Source organism: Panulirus ornatus, chromosome 17 (genome assembly GCF_036320965.1).
Source record: "Panulirus ornatus isolate Po-2019 chromosome 17, ASM3632096v1, whole genome shotgun sequence".
Taxonomy (NCBI): Eukaryota; Metazoa; Arthropoda; class Malacostraca; order Decapoda; family Palinuridae; genus Panulirus; species Panulirus ornatus.
In genome coordinates this window covers 57396901-57418919 of record NC_092240.1, presented here as the reverse complement: position 1 = coordinate 57418919, position 22019 = coordinate 57396901, and the positions used below count along the sequence as shown (strand labels likewise).

General features: G+C 39.9%; 1 protein-coding gene across 5 annotated transcripts in view; it reads right to left on the bottom strand.

The window, feature by feature from the left end:
• Positions 1 to 22019, bottom strand: part of Rich (Guanine nucleotide exchange factor subunit Rich) — a 349449-nt gene that overhangs the window by 55595 nt on the left and 271835 nt on the right. For all 5 annotated transcript variants that reach the window (XM_071672678.1, XM_071672679.1, XM_071672681.1 and 2 more), the window contains 2 exons: positions 14140 to 14382; positions 2568 to 2766 (listed from right to left, as the gene is read on the bottom strand). In XM_071672678.1, the coding sequence (XP_071528779.1) occupies positions 2568 to 2766; positions 14140 to 14382 (442 nt within the window). The remainder of the gene's footprint in view (positions 1 to 2567; positions 2767 to 14139; positions 14383 to 22019) is intronic.

The following is a 22019-nucleotide window of genomic DNA, read 5'->3' as shown; positions in this document are numbered from 1 at the left end:
TAACTCAGTCTCGTGCATCAAAGCTGCTAATACACTCACTCAACTGCTCCCATAACACTTGCCTCTCATGATCTTTCTTCTCAAGACCAGGTGCATAGGCACCAATAATCACCCATCTCTCTCCATTCACCTTCAGTTTTACCATCAATCTAGAGTTTACTTTCTTACACTCGTCACATACCCTCACAACTCCTGCTTCAGGAGTGTTGCTGCTTCTTCCTTAGTTCTTGTCCTCTCACCAACCCCTGACTTTTCTCCCAAGACTTTTCCAAACCACTCTTCCCCTTTACCCTTGAGCTTCGTTTCACTCAGAGTCAGAACATCCAGGCTTCTTTCCTCAAACATACTACCTATCTCTCCTTTCTTCTCATCTTGGTTACATCCAAACACATTCAGACACCCCAATCTGAGCCTTCAAGAGGGATGAGCCCTCTCCTCTTGACTGCTTCTGTTTTCCTTTTTAGACATCTAAATACATTGGGGGGGTTCCAGCCCCCTGCTTCTGCCCCCCATTATGTATATGTTGAAATGTATAGGTATGTATATGTGCATGTGTAGGCGTTTATGTATATACATGAGTATGTGGGTGGGTTGGGCCATTCTTTCGTCTGTTTCCTTGCGCTAACGCAGGAGACAGCAACTAAGTATAACAAGTACAATAATAAATATATATATATGGATGGAGTGATAAGAGAGATGAGATGAAAGCAAAACTAGGGAAAAGGGGAGCAGAGAGACTGAGTGTGGCGGTGAGATATGGTGGTTAGTGGCAAGCCTGTTTGCAGATGATACTGTGTTGTTTGCTGAAAGTGAAGAGGAGTTGCATAATGTTGTAAAAGTGTTTTATGATGATACAAGAAGAGGTGATTGAAAGTAAATGCAAGTAAAAGTAAAGTAATGGTGTTTGAAAGGAAATGGAGTGAAAGTATAGATTTTGTAAAACCATATGGAGTGAAAGAAGAAAGTGTACTAAATCATGCTGTGGATATTGGGGTGGAGAAGACAAGAAGAAGTGAGGGAATTTAAGTACCTGGGAGCTGTCTTGGGTAAGTGTGGTGATATGGAGGGCGAGATATGAGAGAAAGCAGTACAAGGTAGAAGAGTCATTGGGTCCCTTAATAGAATAATGATTGGTAGAGGTGAAAGTATCGAAGTGAAAAGAGGATTAAGGGAGAGCATAGTCCTCCCAAACCTGACCTATGCAGCCAAAACTTGGATGTGGAATGAGGCACAAAGGTCAAGAATCCAGGCTGAGGAAATGAGTTATCTGAGAAAAGCATGTGGTGTGACTCAATGGAATAAAGAAAGAAATGAAAGGGTGTATGAGAGATGAGGTATGGCAAGAAATGCAAAGGGAAGAACTGAGGAGTGGTAGAGTGGGTGAAACATAATACTCTTAGGTGGTTCGGGCATGCAGAAAGAATGCAAGACTGGGAGTTTATAAGGATAGTGTATGATAGTACAGTTTAAGGGGTTGGTATGAGTGGAAGATCACCTGTAACATGGGAAAAAATAGGGTGGGGGAATATTGGAGGGAAACAAAAGGAAGAATGTGTGGGACGGTGTATGCGAGAGGGGCATGTAAGGACAGGGATAAGTGGAGACTCTTTTGCCATGGCCACCCATTGATGGGAGTTCCCAGAGGGGACAGGCATCAGAGATATAGATAGATAGATATGAATTATCATATATCCTTTCTTCTATCTAGGCTATATAGCTACAGTTCTTTAAGCCTTTCATGGTAGTTGTTATGTTACATCCCCACAATTTTGCTTGCGAAAAGCTCCTGAGCTCTCTTTAATATCTATTTTCTACTGTTTCTTTAGTGACTATACAACACAATAGTATTCAATTTTACTTCAAATATATACACTAAACATTTTCATCAATAGGTTTTTATTCTTATAGAGAAAAGAGAAAATGATATGCTGAGTAAGGATGAGAAGAATGACATGAAAAATTACAACTACAGAGAAAATAGGAAAGGAAGGGGAAAATAATGATGATCCTGGGCACTTATGATCAAAAAGAGAAAAATTACAAGAACAGTGATAAAAAGATGGGAGAGGACAACATGGTGGTGCAGGAGTCATTGATTCTTTTTCCTTTCTTTAGTTTACAGTATGCCACTTACACAACAGAATTTTAGTGAAGTAATTCCAATAACTTTGTGTAAAACTGGTGGTATATGAAGCAACTAAAAAATAATAGAGCTGAACAAAAAAAAATACTAAAATTGATAGATAAAATGTTTCAAACTAGGTTCAAAAGAGGAAGTCCTAACATACAGTATTCTGATTAAGGTTGTGAACTTAAACAATAATCCATCTACTTATACTGAGATGCATCTATGGACAAAGCAAAATTAAATGAATTAGCATAAATCATAGCCCATTTACTCCTTTTGATCATCCTCATTACTATCAATATAAATCCAGTCACCATCATAAGCATGATATTGAGAATACAAAACATATTCTGCTTTGTTGCTAAGAGAAAACAGACTATTTTCATTTGGTTTTCATAAATAATAGATATTACTACAAACTTGTGCACAAGTAATTTACCAGAATAACGTCGAATCTGAGATGTTGGGACGGATGGGTATGGCCAAGAAAAGTCTCTGTGAATCTGCTTTAGTGAAGCTACAAAATCATCAACACGCGCTGCACGACTTCGTTCCCTTCTTAACCATGACACAAGAGTAAAGTCCAGATGTGCTGCCATTGTTCCCAAATCTCTGAGACGACATCCAAGTAATAATTTCTGTGGAAAACCATTCAGCATAATTTTGAACAATATCTCAAATAAACATTCCTCATTAATTACAGCATACTTCATATTTATAACATCACCAAATCATACTGAATACAAACAATGTCCTTTGTCCTATTCATAATGAAGATACCTGGTGGAGAATCAAATAGCATAATATAACTTGGTATTACAAATAACAATTTGTCTTCGAGTGAATAAAGCACATCTGTAAGAGATCATCACACAATACTGTACATGTAAAATTGTCTCTTTTTAACTATCACACTAGACATATGCTTATGATGCTTGTGAGCAAACTGAGAGAATGTATATATCTGAGCTAGTCCAAAATCAACATCATTCCCTCTTATACCACCTACACCAAGAAGCATTCAATGAACTGTATGAACCTAACCACCATAACCCCCCAATTAGAAATTACTAGTCCAAGTTGCATTTTGGCACCCAAATCACATAAAAATGAAAGAGCCTGTACAAATAAATTTAAGAAAAGTCCCACTCCAACCACTGTAAACATTAAAAATAACATTAAAATTGTAAATTTTCAAGCATGAAAACCTGTTTCTTTCTTGGTCAGTGTTCCATGAGCCTTGAAAGAATCTCTAGGATCCCCAGGGGTTAGAAACCTCTTAAACCCCTGTTTTCTTGTGAGGTAAGTGCCTCTCACCCATTGCTAATCACCTATTTGGTGCTAGCAGCCCATTAACTTGTTTGGATCTGTCCATCAACCAATCAGCAACCTCCGCTCAGAAAGGACATCACTGTCCCCTGGCTGTTGGCAATGACATGCATCATAATTCTTGAAAGATGGACATCAACCTGATGGTGGTCACTGAGAGTTAACATTTAAATTGTGTAATACATCTGAAGGGACACTCAACAAGGAAAGAGACAAAGAAATGGCCCATCCACTCATATACACAAATATATACACAAATGCCCTCATACACACATACACATACATATACATATCAACATATACATACATATACCTACACATATGCAGACATTACATACATACACATGTACATATTCATACTTGCTTGCCTTCAATCCATTCCTGTCGCTACCTCACCCCACAGGAAATCAGCATCACTATCCCCTGCTTCAATGAGGCAGCACCAAGGATACAGACAAAAAAGGTCATATTCAGTCACACTCAGTCTCTAGCTGTCATGTGTAATGCACCAAAACCACAGCTCTCTATCCACATCCAGGCCCCACAAACCTCTCCATGGTTTACCCCAAATGCTTCACATGCCCTGGTTCAGTCCATTGATAGCACATTGACCCCGGTATACCGCATCATTCCAATTCACTCTATTCCTTGAACGCCTCTCACCCTCCTGTATGTTCAGGCCCCAATCGCTCAAAATCTTTTTCACTCCATCCTTCCACCTCCAATTTGGTCTCCTGCCTCTCCTTGTTCCCTCCACCTCTGACACATATATCCTCTTTGTCAATCTTTCCTCACTGATTCTCTCCATATGTCCAAACCATTTCAACACGACCTCTTCTACTCTCTCAACCATGCTCTTTTTATTTCCACACATCTCTCTTACCATTTCATTACATACTTGATCAAACCACCTCACACCACATATTGTCTTCAAACACTTCATTTCCAACACATCCATCTTCCTCTGTACAACCATATAACACTGCTGGAACCACCATTCTTTCAAACATACCCATTTATGCTCTCTGAGATAATGTTCTCTCCTTCCACGCATTCTTCATCACTCCCAGAATCTTCGCCCCCTCCCCCACCCTATGACTCACTTCAGCTTTCACTTACACAATATCTCTGTATCATATGTTGTCAATGCAAAAAAGCAGTATACTTTCCTCTATATTAGTGTGGGAAGGTGCTGACCTGATGGGGAAAGGCCCTGGCTAGCAGCATGGATGCTACTTATGTACAAAGGAATTCAAACGGCAATAGACAACTGAGTCCTTTTGGGGCTGTTTGTGATAGAGGGTATCACTGCTGTACTAGCTTAAAGACAGATATTTCAAAGAGGGAAATGCTATGAACTTTTCATGTAACTAAGGAGGTGCAAATAATGTTTGACATGGATTTGAAGTGAAAAATTCACCAAGTCTGTTCTTAAATCTATCTATGGCACTGGTATCAATCATTCAAATTGGCAAATCACTCCATATATCAAAAGTCCTGTAAAAGATAAAGCATTTCACCTCATTCAAGATAACACACTTGTTCATGAGTTGTAACCATTATACAAGAGAAATCAGACAAATATATCCTTAAGGAGCTTGTCAGATCAAGATTATCAAAGCCTTTGATAATTTTGAATGCCTGCATTGTATTAGACCACATCTTACCCTTCTCTTTAAGTCATTTAAGCAGCTCTCATAGGCTTTGTTTCTTTGTTCAGTAATCGTAGGAGCTCACCTCTGTACTCACTCCATTTGATTCAAGTCTTTTCTTCAAGTAGGGTAACAAAACTAAACACAATACTCAAGCTGGGGATTCACTGGTGACTTGTAAAGAGTAAGGATAATTTCCTTGGACTTAAATTCAATAGACCTACCTATTAACAGAGGAATTTTGCTCACCCTTTTAGCTGTTTCATTGTACTGCTTGCTAGGCCTTAGATCACCAGAGATTATGATGACAAGTCTTTTTCATTTCCCACTTGTAGCTCAACAGAATTGACAATATAGCTTCCCCTTTCCTTTTCACTTCTGTATAAAACTTTATACTTACCAATATCAAAATTAATTTGCCACCTCTGAGTCCAGTCCATCAGTTTGCATATATCCAGTTGAAGCATGAAACATTTATTTTCTGTTGTAGATTTACTTCTAAACTTAGTAGTCTGCAATTTTCAATACCTTAAAGCATAACCCTTTATCAATATCATCGATGAGTATGAACATGGGATCCAGTTCTAAACTGACGCCTTAGATACAACATTTGTTATGTCTAACTATTCCATGTCTTGACCATTAATCACTACTCTATGGCCAGTTTTCTAACCACCAAATACAAGTTATACTATATAACTTAATTTTTGCTCGTCACCTTTGATGGTAACTTTTTTTATCAAATGCTTTTTGAAAACCTAAATAGATGATGTGGTTTCAGAAGTGGTAGAGGATGTGTGGATCAGGTGTTTGCTTTGAAGAATGTATGTGAGAAATACTTATAAATGCAAATAGATTTGTATGTAGCATTTATGGATATGGAGAAGGCATATGATAGAGTTGATAGAGATGCTCTGTGGAAGGTATTAAGAATATATGGTGTGGGAGGCAAGTTGTTAGAAGCAGTGAAAAGTTTTTATTGAGGATGTAAGGCATGTGTACGTGTAGGAAAAGAGGAAAGTGATTGGTTCTCAGTGAATGTAGGTTTGCGGCAGGGGTGTGTGATGTCTCCATGGTTGTTTAATTTGTTTATGGATGGGGTTGTTAGGGAGGTGAATGCAAGAGTTTTGGAAAGAGGGGCAAGTATGAAGTCTGTTGGGGATGAGAGAGCTTGGGAAGTGAGTCAGTTGTTGTTCCTTGATGATACAGCGCTGGTGGCTGATTCATGTGAGAAACTGCAGAAGCTGGTGACTGAGTTCGGTAAAGTGTCTGAAAGAAGAAAGTTAAGAGTAAATGTGAATAAGAGCAAGGTTTTTAGGTACAGTAGGGTTGAGGGTCAAGTCAATTGGGAGGTAAGTTTGAATGGAGAAAAACTGGAGGAAATAAAGTGTTTTACATATCTGGGAGTGGATCTGGCAGCGGATGGAACCATGGAAGCGGAAGTGGATCATAGGGTGAAGGAGGGGGCGAAAATTCTGGGAGCCTTGAAGAATGTGTGGAAGAATGGGTATGTTTGAAGGAATAGGGATCCAACAATGTTGTATGGTTGCGAGGCGTGGGCTATGGATAGAGTTGTGCGCAGGAGGATGGATGTGCTGGAAATGAGATGTTTGAGGACAATGTGTGGTGTGAGGTGGTTTGATCGAGTAAGTAACGTAAGGGTAAGAGAGATTTGTGGAAATAAAAAGAGCATGGTTGAGAGAGCAGAAGAGGGTGTTTTGAAATGGTTTGGGCACATAGAGAGAATGAGTGAGGAAAGATTGACCAAGAGGATATATGTGTCGGAGGTGGAGGGAACGAGGAGAAGTGGGAGACCAAATTGGAGGTGGAAAGATGGAGTGAAAAAGATTTTGTGTGATCGGGGCCTGAACATGCAGGAGGGTGAAAGGAGGGCAAGGAATAGAGTGAATTGGATCGATGTTGTATACCGGGGTTGACGTGCTGTCAGTGGATTGAATCAGGGCATGTGAAGCGTCTGGGGTAAACCATGGAAAGCTGTGTAGGTATGTATATTTGCGTGTGTGGACGTATGTATATACATGTGTATGGGGGTGGGTTGGGCCATTTCTTTCCTCTGTTTCCTTGCGCTACCTCGCAAACGCGGGAGACAGCGGCAAAAAAAAAAAAAAAAAAATTTGATAATATCATTAAACCACTCAACTGCCATTCACTCTCTGCACATTGCACATAAACACACACACACACACACACACACACACACACACACACACACACACACACAAAAACACACACATCACAACACTTTATGACCCATGGTCCCAACTGGTGGACATGGCCAGCTTCCTGAGTGCTACAGGAGCTTCATAAGAATAGTGGGGATTCCTGGGGCAGGAAGCAAGTTAGTAAAATATCAAACAGATTTGCTATACACAAGCAGTTTTGGTGAAAACCATGCTGAGAATCTTTTATTAAGCAGTTGTCATCAAAATAGTTTATAACCTTATCGCAAATGACAGTTTCCATAACTCTGCTAATCACAATGTTAAGCTAGTTGGACAAATATTTCTGGGCAGGGATTTATTGCCTTTTTGAAAATGGGTGTTACAACAGTATGCTGACATTCCTCTAGAACTTTCCCCTTAGCAAGTGACTTAAAAGAGTGTGGCTATGAGAGTTGAAAAGTGTGTTCTGAAATGGTTTGGACATATGTAGAGAGTGAGTGAGGAAAGGTTGACAAAAAGGATATATGTGTTAGAGGTGGAGGGAACAAGTAGAAAGGGGAGACCAAATTGGAGATGGAAGGATAAAGTGAAAAAGATCTTGAGCAATCAGGGCCTGAACATGCAGAAGGGTGAAAGGCGCGCACAGGATAGACTGAATCTGAACGATGTGGTATACAGGTGTTGATGTGCTGTTAATGTTCTGAACCAGGGCATGTGAAGCAACCAGGGTAAACCATGGAAAGGTCTGTTGGGCCTTGTTGTAGACGAGGCACTGTAGTTTTGGGGCTAACACATGAAAGGGGCGATCAAGTATGAAAAAACAATCACAACTGGTCTTTCTCTTACATCCTGAATATATCCAACAATTCTCCTCATTTCTCTTATGACAAAAACTACATTTGGCATGTCTTCAGCCTCTGGAAGTCTTCTGATCAGCATCCTTTCCTTCTTCATCCTTTCCTCTTTATAATATTTTCTTCCAGTCCAAAAATCAAAAATCATCAGTGACTTACATCTATCAACCTCCTCCTTCACTAATCTACCTAATTTTGGTGCCATTTGCATTTCTACTAAATCCATTGGAGTTGAATCATCATCCTCAATATTTAAGGTTACTGTACATCTATAATCTCCTCTTTACCAACAACCATTATCTATAAAAAAAAAATCTGACTTTTTTTAGCCCTTATATCTACTGGAGGTAAGTTTGAATGGAGAAAAACTGGAGGAAGTGAAGTGTTTTAGATATCTGGGAGTGGATTTGGCAGCAGATGGAACCATGGAAGCCGAAGTGAATCATAGGGTGGGGAAGGGGACGAAAGTTCTGGGAGCGTTGAAAAATGTGTGGAAGTCGAGAGCGTTATCTTGGAAAGCAAAAATGGGTATGTTTGAAGGAATAGTGGTTCCAACAATTCTATAGGGTTGTGAGACGTGGGCTATAGATAAAGTTGTGCGGAGGAGGGTGGATGTACTGGAAATGAGATGTTTGAAGACAATATGTGGTGTGAGGTGGTTTGATTGAGTAAGTAATGAAAGGGTAATAGAGATGTGTGGAAATAAAAAGAGTGTGGTTGAGAGAGCAGAAGAGGGTGTTTTGAAATGGTTTGGTCACGTGGAGAGAATGAGTGAAGAAAGATTGACAAAGAGGATATATGCGTCAGAGGTAGAGGGAACGAGGAGAAGTGGGAGACCAAATTGGAGGTGGAAAGATGGAGTGAAAAAGATTTCGAGTGATCGAGGCCTGAACATGCAGGAGGGTGAAAGGCATGCAAGGAATAGAGTGAATTGGAACGATGTGGTATACCGGGGTCGACGTGCTGTCAATGGATTGAACCAGGGCATGTGAAGCATCTGGGGTAAACCATGGAAAGTTTTGAGGGGCCTGGATGTGGAAAGGGAGCTGTGGTTTTGGTGCATTATACATGACAGCTAGAGACTGAGTGTGAACAAATGTGGCATTTTTTGTCTTTTCCTAGCACTACCTCGCACACATATGGGGGGAGGGGGTTGTCATTTCATGTGTGGCGGGGTGGCGATGGGAATGACTACGGGCAGACAGTATGAATTATGTACATGTGTATATATGTATATGTCTGTGTGTGTATATATATGTATACTTTGAGATGTATAGGTATGTATATGTGCATGTCTGGATGTGTATGTATATACTTGTGTATGTGGGTGGATTCGGTCATTCTTTCGTCTGTTTCCTTGCGCTACCTCACTAATGCGGGAGACAGCAACAAAGTATAATAATAATAAAAATAATCTACTGGTCAATAAATATTTGCTCGTTCTGTCTACAAAAATGCATAATATCCTCTCTGAACCTAAACCTCAGTTTCTGTGTCTCTTTATTTCATTATTCCTACGTCTCCTTTTCACTGTAACATCCTTTATGCACTAGTTCTGGCCTACAGTCCCAAATACTGCTTCTGTTCCCACTTCTCACTTACTTATTGATAGTCTCTATATTCTGTGCTATGGGCATTAACTTCTTTTTGAACAGTCTCTTGGACTCTTAGTCGTGACTCCTCTGACATTTTCTTCCTTTTCAATCACTGCCTCTTCTTTCCTCTAGTTATATTTCAGATGAATCCCATCAACTAAACTGATTCTGAGTTTAAGCCCTTTAACTAAATCTGTTTAAATCCCTAGCTTCCCCTCCTACCTGATGACACTTTTCATGTTCTGTGATTTGACTTTTAAATTTCTATCTCCTCCAACTGTTGAAACCTCCGATCCTGTTTCTCAACCATTTCTATTAATTTCTCCAGCCTTATGATCTCTACTGATTCATCCTTTACTCTTCACCTCTCCTCCTTTCTTTACATCTTGTCATAACTAACTGTTCATGTATGGGTGTATATGTTCAACATGCTTCCTTGATTAGTATTTTTTCTTTTTCATTTGCTCTCATTCAGTCTCCTCTTCTTTATGTATGGTAGTCCTCAATTCAGTACAAGAAGAGCAGATATTATCATTTGTTTTTGGAGTAATGATGGTACATTTTTTGTCACCCCTCTCTTTTCCATAAGTTATCAACTTTAATTTTTGTCTGATTTGGACATCTGCAAACCCTGATCCCCAGGAATATTCACAGGCTAATCTAATCATCCTTTGAGTACTTTCAGTCTTTACTAGATTAAAAACACAGCTCATTACGAAATTGCATGTTGATGCAACAAGACAAAAAATATGACAACCAGCTTCTGAACTAGCTACTTTTAGCCATCACTTGATGCTCATGTAATGTTCTTTAGAGTCACATGTAAAGAAAGGAATATCTAGAGCCAGCTTTATTTACTCTTTGATAGTATTTTTTTTTCTCGCTGTCTCCCGCATTAGCGAGGTAGCGCAAGGAAACAGATGAAAGAATGGCCCAAACCCACCCACATACCATACACATGTATATACATACACGTCCACACATGCAAATATACATACCTATACATCTCAGCGTATAAATATATATACACACAGAGACATATACATATATATACTTTTTTTTTTTTTTTTTTTGCTTTGTCGCTGTCTCCTGCATTCTCGAAGTAGCGCAAGGAAACAGATGAAAGAAATGGCCCAACCCACCCCCATACACATGTATATACATACGTCCACACACGCAAATATACATACCTACACAGCTTTCCATGGTTTACCCCAGACGCTTCACATGCCTTGATTCAATCCACTGACAGCACGTCAACCCCGGTATACCACATCACTCCAATTCACTCTATTCCTTGCCCTCCTTTCACCCTCCTGCATGTTCAGGCCCCGATCACACAAAATCTTTTTCACTCCATCTTTCCACCTCCAATTTGGTCTCCCTCTTCTCCTCGTTCCCTCCACCTCCGACACATATATCCTCTTGGTCAATCTTTCCTCACTCATTCTCTCCATGTGCCCAAACCATTTCAAAACACCCTCTTCTGCTCTCTCAACCACGCTCTTTTTATTTCCACACATCTCTCTTACCCTTACGTTACTTACTCGATCAAACCACTTCACACCACACATTGTCCTCAAACATCTCATTTCCAGCACATCCATCCTCCTGCACACAACTCTATCCATAGCCCACGCCTCGCAACCATACAACATTGTTGGAACCACTATTCCTTCAAACATACCCATTTTTGCTTTCCGAGATAAGGTTCTCGACTTCCACACATTCTTCAACGCTCCCAGAATTTTCGCCCCCTCCCCCACCCTGTGATCCACTTCCGCTTCAATGGTTCCATCCGCTGCCAGATCCACTCCCAGATATCTAAAACACTTCACTTCCTCCAGTTTTTCTCCATTCAAACTCACCTCCCAATTGACTTGACCCTCAACCCTACTGTACCTAATAACCTTGCTCTTATTCACATTTACTCTTAACTTTCTTCTTTCACACACTTTACCAAACTCAGTCACCAGCTTCTGCAGTTTCTCACATGAATCAGCCACCAGCGCTGTATCATCAGCGAACAACAACTGACTCACTTCCCAAGCTCTCTCATCCCCAACAGACTTCATACTTGCCCCTCTTTCCAAAACTCTTGCATTCACCTCCCTAACAACCCCATCCATAAACAAATTAAACAACCATGGAGACATCACACACCCCTGCCGCAAACCTACATTCACTGAGAACCAATCACTTTCCTCTCTTCCTACAGGTACACATGCCTTACACCCTCGATAAAAACTTTTCACTGCTTCTAACAACTTGCCTCCCACACCATATATTCTTAATACACATGTACATAATTCATAGTCTGCCTTTATTCATTCCCATCACCACCCCGCCACACATGAAATGACAACCCCCTCCCCCCGCATGTGCACGAGGTAGCGCTAGGAAAAGACAACAAAGGCCACATTCGTTCACACTCACTCTCTAGCTGTCATGTATAATGCACTGAAACCACAGCTCCCTTTCCACATCCAGGCACCACAGAACTTTCCATGGTTTACCCCAGATGCTTCACACGCCCTGGTTCAATCCACTGACAGCACGTCGACCCCGGTATACCACATCGTTCCAATTCACTCTATTCCTTAAACACCTTTCACCCTCTTGCACGTTCAGGCCCCGATCACTCAAAATCTTTTTCACTCCATCTTTCCACCTCCAATTTGGTCTCCCACTTCTCCTCGTTCCCTCCACCTCTGACACATATATCCTCTTGGTCAATCTTTCCTCACTCATTCTCTCCATGTGACCAAACCATTTCAAAACACCCTCTTCTGCTCTCTCAAACACACTCTTTTTATTGCCACACATCTCTCTTACCATATTATTACTTACTCAATCAAACCACCTCACACCACAAATTGTCCTCAAACATCTCATTCTTGATAGTACTGAATCAAAAAGAGTCAAGAAAGGACCTACTGGCATTTAGTCTGACTAAACAGTTGCTATTTATCCACTGATCTATATTCAATATGTCATCTATCATGATCCAATAAAATAGTGCATGCAAAAGTTCCTTCATGCACCCGAACTTTTCCAGTTACATGTAGTCTCCAAGCACCCCAAATTTTCCAGTTACATCACAACACTTCATGCACATACCCTCTAATTCATACATTCAAATATTTCATCCTTCCATTTAACATTTGGTCTTCCCATTCCCAGTCCCTCTAGTAACTCTTTCTACATGTTAAAATCATTTAAGTACTCAATTCTTCATTTTAACAGCCACTTTCTTTTGGATTCCTCATACACCAGCCTTGACTCTCTAGCAAATTTTAATTGTAGATACTTTGTTTGTAGGTACTCAATCACACATCATTTCTCTTTCTAACTACCACTCTTACAATGCAACCAAGTCTAACAAAATACATCTTTACAGATTGCATACCCTGTCTTTATATTACCATAATACCAACTCACACTCCAGTTCAAACACTCCTCTTGCAACCTCACATCTTCATCTTTATATCCTTCCTCACACCACAGTAACTTGTCTATCATTCATCACCTTCTTAAATATTTAGTAACCATTACCCTATCTCAACTAAGAATGCTCCCTACAATACTGGAAACTTTTAATCTTTGGCAACTTCTTGCCATCCACATAAATCTTTTATTCTGAACTTCAAAAAGTTTAACCTTGAACCACTCAGATCTCTAGTCCATCCCTTCCACTTCTGGGTAATTCCGGAAGAGATGGATCCACAAATACCAATCCTCACCCAAACTAGATGATCATAAATATAAAGCTGCAGGTGGAGAAACATCAAAATAAGGCAATCCCACTATAAAACCCTGCAGTGGTGTCATGGAGTAAACATGCCCATGCTGTGGTGTTATGTGGGCACCACCACTACTGGCAACACCCTCAAGCACTACCTTTTCATTACAACCACTGTTCCCGAAACTTATGTTGAATGTCAACCACACACAATGATATAACAGCAGGCAGGTCATAAACAAAACAGGCCAAGTCACTACCAATGTCAACCTAGGCGGGAGGTTTTCCACTCAAATCTTGATGTCACGCCAGAACAGCTCATCATGTCTCTCAAGTTGTTATTGGGATGTGTGCATCCCAGTGCCACCATGTCTCAATAGCTGTGCCCTCTTGTCAGCTTGGCATAACCAGGTAGGTTAAGTAAAAAAGGAGACAGTCTGCTGTATCTTCTATTCCCACTCAAAGTCAACAACAACAACAACAAAAACATGATGTGCCTCTTGCAGCAATACTTTGTATTTCAACAAAATAGCACAGCTTTGCATTTAAACAAATAAATGAATATTGTTACATTACCAGCATATATTCCTACCTTACAGAGACAAAAAAATTACCATGTCATCCTTATTAAATGAATAAATTCCTTGAGTACATACCTTGGCATGTCTCTGAAGAATGACATCAAGGAAAAACTCTTCTGCAGTTGATACATCTTTGCTTAAGGAACTACTTGAGCGTTTTCGGGCAGTTGGTGCAGTCTGACTTTGTTTAACAATTTCAGGTAAGACTTTAGCTGAATCTGATGTGGTTCGCAATAAAGACTGGTGATTTATAGAACTGTTTTCACCTACAGATATCTTTGCAGCAGAAGCTGAAGAGAAAGATCTTCCACGAAGAACCTACGGGAATGGATTGAAAGCTAAAGTTTTTAATCAAATATGAATATGTAGCTCTAAAATAAAACAAAACAAAAAAAAATGCAATTAATCCACAGTCTCTAATGAGAATTCTATCTATCTAATCACATCACCCTTTCCTACAAATCAAACAATATGATTTTTACAGGATCATAAAATTCATCATCAATAAACGAAGCATTTGAACTCTGTTCCTATAGAAAAATCAATACAACATACTTTGTATTCAAATCAACTGATGTATGACTTTTATGCTTCTGGGACCAAAAGAAAGGAAATATGACAATCAGTACATATGGTTACATTATCTTCAGAGAATCTCTCATGAGTTATTCCTAAACATGTAGATTTTGAAGGATGGTAAACTATTTCTCTAACACAGACAGAGTCTTAAGTGCTTCTGAGAAAACACCAACTTGATGCAAGACCAAAGTACCACTTTCCCCAGAAATGATGAGTATTCATGAATGTTCATCCTCTTCTCAGTATACAAGAGATTCTGACATAATCCTCATAAATTTTATGGATACATGAATGAATGGGAAAAATAATCAATGAAAGATTAAGAAAAACATGAAACCTTTAATACTGAGAAAATAATAAGAAGGTGGGGTAGCATTATAAGTAAGAAACAAATCTAAAGCACAACAAAGAGCAAAACTATTTCACAGGAAATATGAAACATTAGCAGTGAGCAGCCATAAGAACACCTAATATAGTAACATACATACCACCCAAAACTAAAATGGAGGAGTTCAGCATGACACTAATCAAATATTGAAGAAATACTAAGATGGAAATGACACGCCAGAAATGACAATCATTTGGCCACGAGATTTCAATTTCAAATTTGTACAATGGGAAAATTATGGACAGGAATATGGATGCAATTACAGAGTCAAAACAGAGAACAATGCTTTAGCAGATGAAGAACAACTTAACTAGCTAATTACCTCATGCAAAGCCTACAACCTAGCAAAAATTATAACCACACTAACGAGAAATGATAACACAAGTGATCTGATCTTTACAAACAATAAAACTTTGATTACAGACATTCAAGTCACAAAAATGAGTGCCTCATCATAATACAACTGAAATGTGTAATAACTATAGCAATGAAATGGATAAATGCAGAAATGATGAAATAAAAGATGTATGAATATCAGGGAACTTTAATCTATATTCTGAAAAAATAGTAATAAAGTAAATACTGTAACAGAAAATACAAAATGGCTGGATAGTTTGAAAAGCAGTAATGCAAAAAAAAGGATGGCAATCTTCTACCAGCACATAAATGAAATGATTATACACTTGCGTTAAGTAAAAGAAATTATACCAGGAAAAGAAAGATTCCATGGGCCTAAAAACAGTGAATGAACAGAGGAAGATAATGCAAGAAAAAGCTAAGATAACTAACAAGCAAAGATAGAAAGGGAAAGGAAGAAGACAAAATAAAGAATGCAGATATGGAAATAATGAAATCACACAGAAGGGAACAGAAACAGAAAGAAGAAAAAGTAAAGAACTATACAGAGAAAATCCAAAAGTCCTGTTTGCTCACATGACAAGAGAAAAGAACAAAATATCAGAGACTGAACCATTCAAAGAAGGTGACAGATGTGTCAAATGTTACTTAACCAATATTAATTAGTATTTAGTACAAAAGAGCATTAAGAAATAATGATGAAATGTCATACGATTATGATGAGCATGCACCCAGATATAAATTTATCAAAAAGTGATATAATTGAAGTAAATGATCAACTAGAAAAGGAAAAAAGCTCTGATGAACAGATAACACTCCGGTAATCTTTGTAAAGAAGACAAATAAAACAATAGCCAAACCTCTTACAATGCTACTGAGACAGAGCACAGACCAAACACGCATAAAAGATATGTACAAAATGGTATATGTAGCACCAATACACAAAGGAGGATCCAAGTTCCAGCCAAAACTGTACAGATAACTTAGCCTAACTTTGCCCATAATTAAAGTATTTAGAAAGTAATGAAAAAATAAAGGAGCATCTCATTTCAACAGATTCAATATAATAAGTACACTATGATACTGCCCCTAGAGAAGCACATGCACACAACTACTGAATCATTATAGTGACATATGCAAAAGTTTGATGGATGGGAAAAGAATAGGCAATGCTTTTCTTGATTTTGTAAAACCATTTTCTAAAGTAAACTATGGAATATTACCAGAGAAACTGGCAAACCAAATTTTTTTTTTTTTTTTTGCTTTGTCGCTGTCTCCCGCGTTTGCGAGGTAGCGCAAGGAAACAGACGAAAGAAATGGCAAAACCCACCCCCATACACATGTATATACATACGTCCACACAAGCAAATATACATACCTACACAGCTTTCCATGGTTTACCCCAGACGCTTCACATGCCTTGATTCAATCCACTGACAGCACGTCAACCCCGGTATACCACATCGCTCCAATTCACTCTATTCCTTGCCCTCCTTTCACCCTCCTGCATGTTCAGGCCCCGATCACACAAAATCTTTTTCACTCCATCTTTCCACCTCCAATTTGGTCTCCCTCTTCTCCTCGTTCCCTCCACCTCCGACACATATATTCTCTTGGTCAATCTTTCCTCACTCATTCTCTCCATGTGCCCGAACCATTTCAAAACACCCTCTTCTGCTCTCTCAACCACGCTCTTTTTATTTCCACACATCTCTCTTACCCTTACGTTACTTACTCGATCAAACCACCTCACACCACACATTGTCCTCAAACATCTCATTTCCAGCACATCCAAAATATAAAACAAAAATAGGAAAATGGATTAAAGAATGTTTAATCAACACAAAATTCAAAGTTACAAATAGAAACATATCTGAGGAAGAAGAATTACTCTTTGGGGTACCACAAAGAAGCTCTAAGAAATTCTTTGTAATCATGATCTCAGATATATATAAGCAAGTCTGAGAAAAAGCAGTCAGATATCTCACAGATGACACAAGAGAAAATAAAGCAATATAATGTGTGGATGACTGAGAAAAACTTTAAAAAGCAAAAATGTATGAATGTAAGAAAAAAGGCCACATTTGTTCACATTCAGTCTCTAGCTGTCATGTGTAATGCACAGCAACCACAGCTCCCTATCTACAGTCCACTGACAGCACATTGACCCCAGTATACCACATTGTTCCAATTCACTCTATTCCTTACACATCTCTCACCCTCCTGTATGTTCAGGCCCCAATTGCTCAAATTCTTTTTCACTCCATCCTTCCACCTCCAATTTGGTCTCCTGCTTCTCCTTGTTCCCTCCACCTCTGATGCATATATCCTCTTTGTCAATCTTTCCTCTTTCTTTTCATATGTCTAAACCATTTCAACACACCCTCTCCTGCTCTCTCAACCACACTCTTTTTATTTCCACACATTTCTTTTACCCTTTCATTACTTACTCAAATCAAACGACCTCATATCACATAATGTCCTCAAATATTTCATTTCCAACAAATCCACCCTCCTCCACACAACCCTATTTGTCACCCATGCCTCCCAACCATATAATACTGTTGGAACTACTATTCCTAACCTAACCTAACCTAACCTAACCATTTTTGCTCTCCAAGATAAAAGTTCTCTCCACACATTCTTCATTGCTCCCAGAACCTTTGCCCCCTCCCCCACCCTATGACTCACTTCTACTTCCATGGCTCCAGTGGTTATGAAGTCCACTCCCAGATATCTAAAACACTTCACTTCCTCCAATTTTTCTCCATTCAAACTCATATCCCACCTAACCTGTCCCTCAACCCTGCAGAACCCAATAACCTTGCTTTTATTCACATTTACACTCTAACTTTCTCCTTTCACATTCTTTTCTAAACTCAGTTACCAGCTTCTGAAGTTTCTCACTCAAATCAGCCACCAGCACTGTATCATCAGCGAACAACAGCTGACTCACTTCCCAGGCCCTCTAATTACCCAACAGACTGCATACTTGTCCCTCTCTCCAAGACTCTTACATTTACCTCCCTAACCACCCCTTCCATAAACAAATCAAACAACCATGGGGACCTCACCCACCCCTGTCGAAGACTGACCTTTACTGGGAACCAAATACTCTCCTCTCTTCCTACTCCTTCACATGCCTTACGCCCTTGATAAAAACTTCTCTGCTTCTAGCAGCTTACCTTCCACACCATATACGATTAAGACCTTCCACAAAGCATTAGATCCATAAATGCCACATAGAAATCCATCTGGTTTTGTAAGTATTTTTCACAAATATTCTTCAAAGCAAATACCTGATCCACACATTATCTACCTCTTCTGAAACTGCACTGCTCCTCCCTAATCTGATGCTCTGCACATGCCTTCACCCTCTCAATCAATACCCTCCCATACAATTTTCTAGGTATGGTCAACAAACTTATGCCTCTTTAGTTTGAATACTCACTTCTACCCCCTTTGCCTTTGTGCAATGGCACTATACATGCATTCTGCCACTCCTCAGGCACTTCATTGTGATCCACACACACATTGAATATCCTTACCAACCAATCAACAACATATTCACCCCATTTCTTAGATAATTCAACTGCAATATCATCCACTCCTGCCGCTTGCCAGATTTCATCTTCCACAAGGCTTTCACCACCTCCTCTCTCTTCACCAAACCACCCCTCCATCACTTTGTAGACCACCACGACCAAAGCACCTTACATCTGCCACTCTATCACCAAATGCATTCATCAATCCCAAAGATGTTCACTACATCTACTCCTTACTCCATCATTACCTGTTATCACTTCCCCCCTTGCCTCCTTCAATGATGTTCCCATTTGTTTTCTCGTCTTTTGCACATTATTTACCCTCTTCCAAAACATCTTTTTATTCTCCCTAAGGTTTAATGATACTCTCTCACCCCAACTCCCATCTGTCCTCTTTTTCAACCCTTGCACCTTCTTCTTGACCTCCTGCTGCTTTCTCTTGTACATCTCCCAGTCATTTGCACTGAGGTAGGGGAAAAAGAATTCTACCTCTGTATTCCTGATGGCTAAAGGGGTGGACGCAGGGGGCTGGAAACCTTTCCCTTCCTGTATTTCAATTTCTAAAAGAGGAAACAGAAGAAGGAGTCAAGCGGGGAGTGCTCATCCTCCTCAAAGGCTCAAACTAGGGTGTCTGAATGTGTGTGGATGTAACCATGATGAGAAGAAAGGAGAGACAGGTAGTATGTTTGAGGAAAGGAACCTGGATGTTTTGGATCTGAGTGAAACAAAGCTCAAGGTTAAAGGGGAAGAATGGTTTGGAAAAGTCTTGGAAGTAAAGTTAGGGGTTGGAGAGAGGACAAGTGCTCAGGAAGGAGTAGCACTACTCCTGGAGCAGGAGTTGTGGGAGTTTGTGCTAGAGCGTAAGAAAGTTTGATGTGGGTAAAACTGAAAGTGGATGGCAAGCAATGGGTAACTACTGGTGCTTATGCACCTGGTTATGAAAAAAAAGATCATGAGAGGCAAGTGTTTTGAAAGCAGCTGAATAAGTGAGTCAGCAGTTCTAGTGCACAAGACCAGGTATAAGTGATGGGTGATTTGAATGCAAAGGTGAGTACTGTGGCAGTTGAGGGTATAATTGGTGTGCATAGGGTATCTAGTGTTGTGAAAGGAAATGGTGAAGAGCTTGTGAATTTGTGAGCTGAAAAAAGACTGGTGATTGGGAATACCTGGTTTAAAAAGAGAATATACATAGGTATATGTTTGTGAGTAAGAGAGATGGTCAATGGGCATTATTAGATTACAAATTGATTGATATGTGGGTAAAAAAGAGACTTCTGGATGTAAATGTGCTAAAAGGAGCAGCTGGTGGGATGTATGATCACTATCATGTGAAGGTGAAGATTTGTGGAGGTTTCAAAAAATAAGAGAGAATGTCAGGGAGAAAAGAGTGGTAAAGTAAGTGAGCTTGTAAAGGAGACTTATGACTTATGTGAAGAAATACCAAGAGAGATTGAGTGTGGAATGGCAAAAGGTGAAAGCAAATGAAGTGAGGGGTGTGGGTGAGGAATGGGATGTATTTAGGTAAGCAGTGATGACGTGCAAGAGATTAATGTGGAATGAGAAAGATGGGAAGTGGACAGATCAGAAAGAGTAGTGACTGGTGAAATGAAGAAGCTACTACTGAAAGAGAAAAAAGAGGTGTTTGAATGATGTATGAGTGTGTATATATTATTCTATCTATCTATTATACTTTGTTGCTGTGTGTCAGAGGTGGAGGGAACGAGGAGAAGTGGGAGACCAAATTGGAAGTGGAAAGATGGAGTGAAAAAGATTTTGAGTGATTGGGGCCTGAACATGCAGGAGGGTGAAAGGCGTGCAAGGAATAGAGTGAATTGGAACGATGTGGTATACCGGGGTCGACGTGAAAAGCAGTGAAAAGTTTTTATCGAGGATGTAAGGCATGTGTACGTGTAGGAAGAGAGGAAAGTGATAGGTTCTCAGTGAATGTAGGTTTGCAGCAGGGATGTGTGATGTCTCCATGGTTGTTTAATTTGTTTATGGATAGGGTTGTTAGGGAGGTGAATGCAAGAGTTTTGGAAAGAGGGGCAAGTATGAAGTCTGTTGGGGATGAGAGAGCTTGGGAAGTGAGTCAGTTGTTGTTCGCTGATGATACAGCACTGGTGGCTGATTCATGTGAGAAACTGCAGAAGCTGGTGACTGAGTTTGGTAAAGTGTGCGAAAGAAGAAAGTTAAGAGTAAATGTGAATAAGAGCAAGGTTATTAGGTACAGTAGGGTTGAGGGTCAAGTCAATTGGGAGGTAAGTTTGAATGGAGAAAAACTGGAGGAAGTAAAGTGTTTTAGATATCTAGAAGTGGATCTGGCAGCGGATGGAACCATGGAAGCGGAAGTGGATCATAGGGTGGGGGAGGGGGCAAAAATCCTGGGAGCCTTGAAGAATGTGTGGAAGTCGAGAACCTTATCTCGGAAAGCAAAAATGGGTATGTTTGAAGGAATAGTGGTTCCAACAATGTTGTATGGTTGCGAGGCGTGGGCTATGGATAGAGTTGTGTGCAGGAGGATGGATGTGCTGGAAATGAGATGTTTGAGGACAATGTGTGGTGTGAGGTGGTTTGATCGAGTAAGTAATGTAAGGGTAAGAGAGATGTGTGGAAATAAAAAGAGCGTGGTTGAGAGAGCAGAAGAGGGTGTTTTGAAATGGTTTGGGCACATGGAGAGAATGAGTGAGGAAAGATTGACATAGAGGATGTATGTGTCTTAGGTGGAGGGAACACGGAAAAGAAGACCAAATTGGAGGTGGAAGGATGGAGTGAAAAAGATTTTGAGCAACAGGGACCTGAACATAGAGGAGGGTGAGAGGCATGCAAGGAAGAGAGTGAATTGGAACAATGTGGTATACCAGGGTTGACGTGCTGTCAATGGACTGAACCAGGGAATGTGAAGCGTCTGGGGTAAACCATGGAAAGGTCTGTGAGACCTGGATGTGGATAAGGAGCTGTGGTTTCTGTGCACTACACACGACAGCTAGAGACTGAGTGTGAACGAATGTGGCCTTTTTTGTCTGTTTTCCTGGTGCCACCTCGCTGAAGCAGAGGGAAATAATGCTGTTTCCTGCGGGACATGGTAG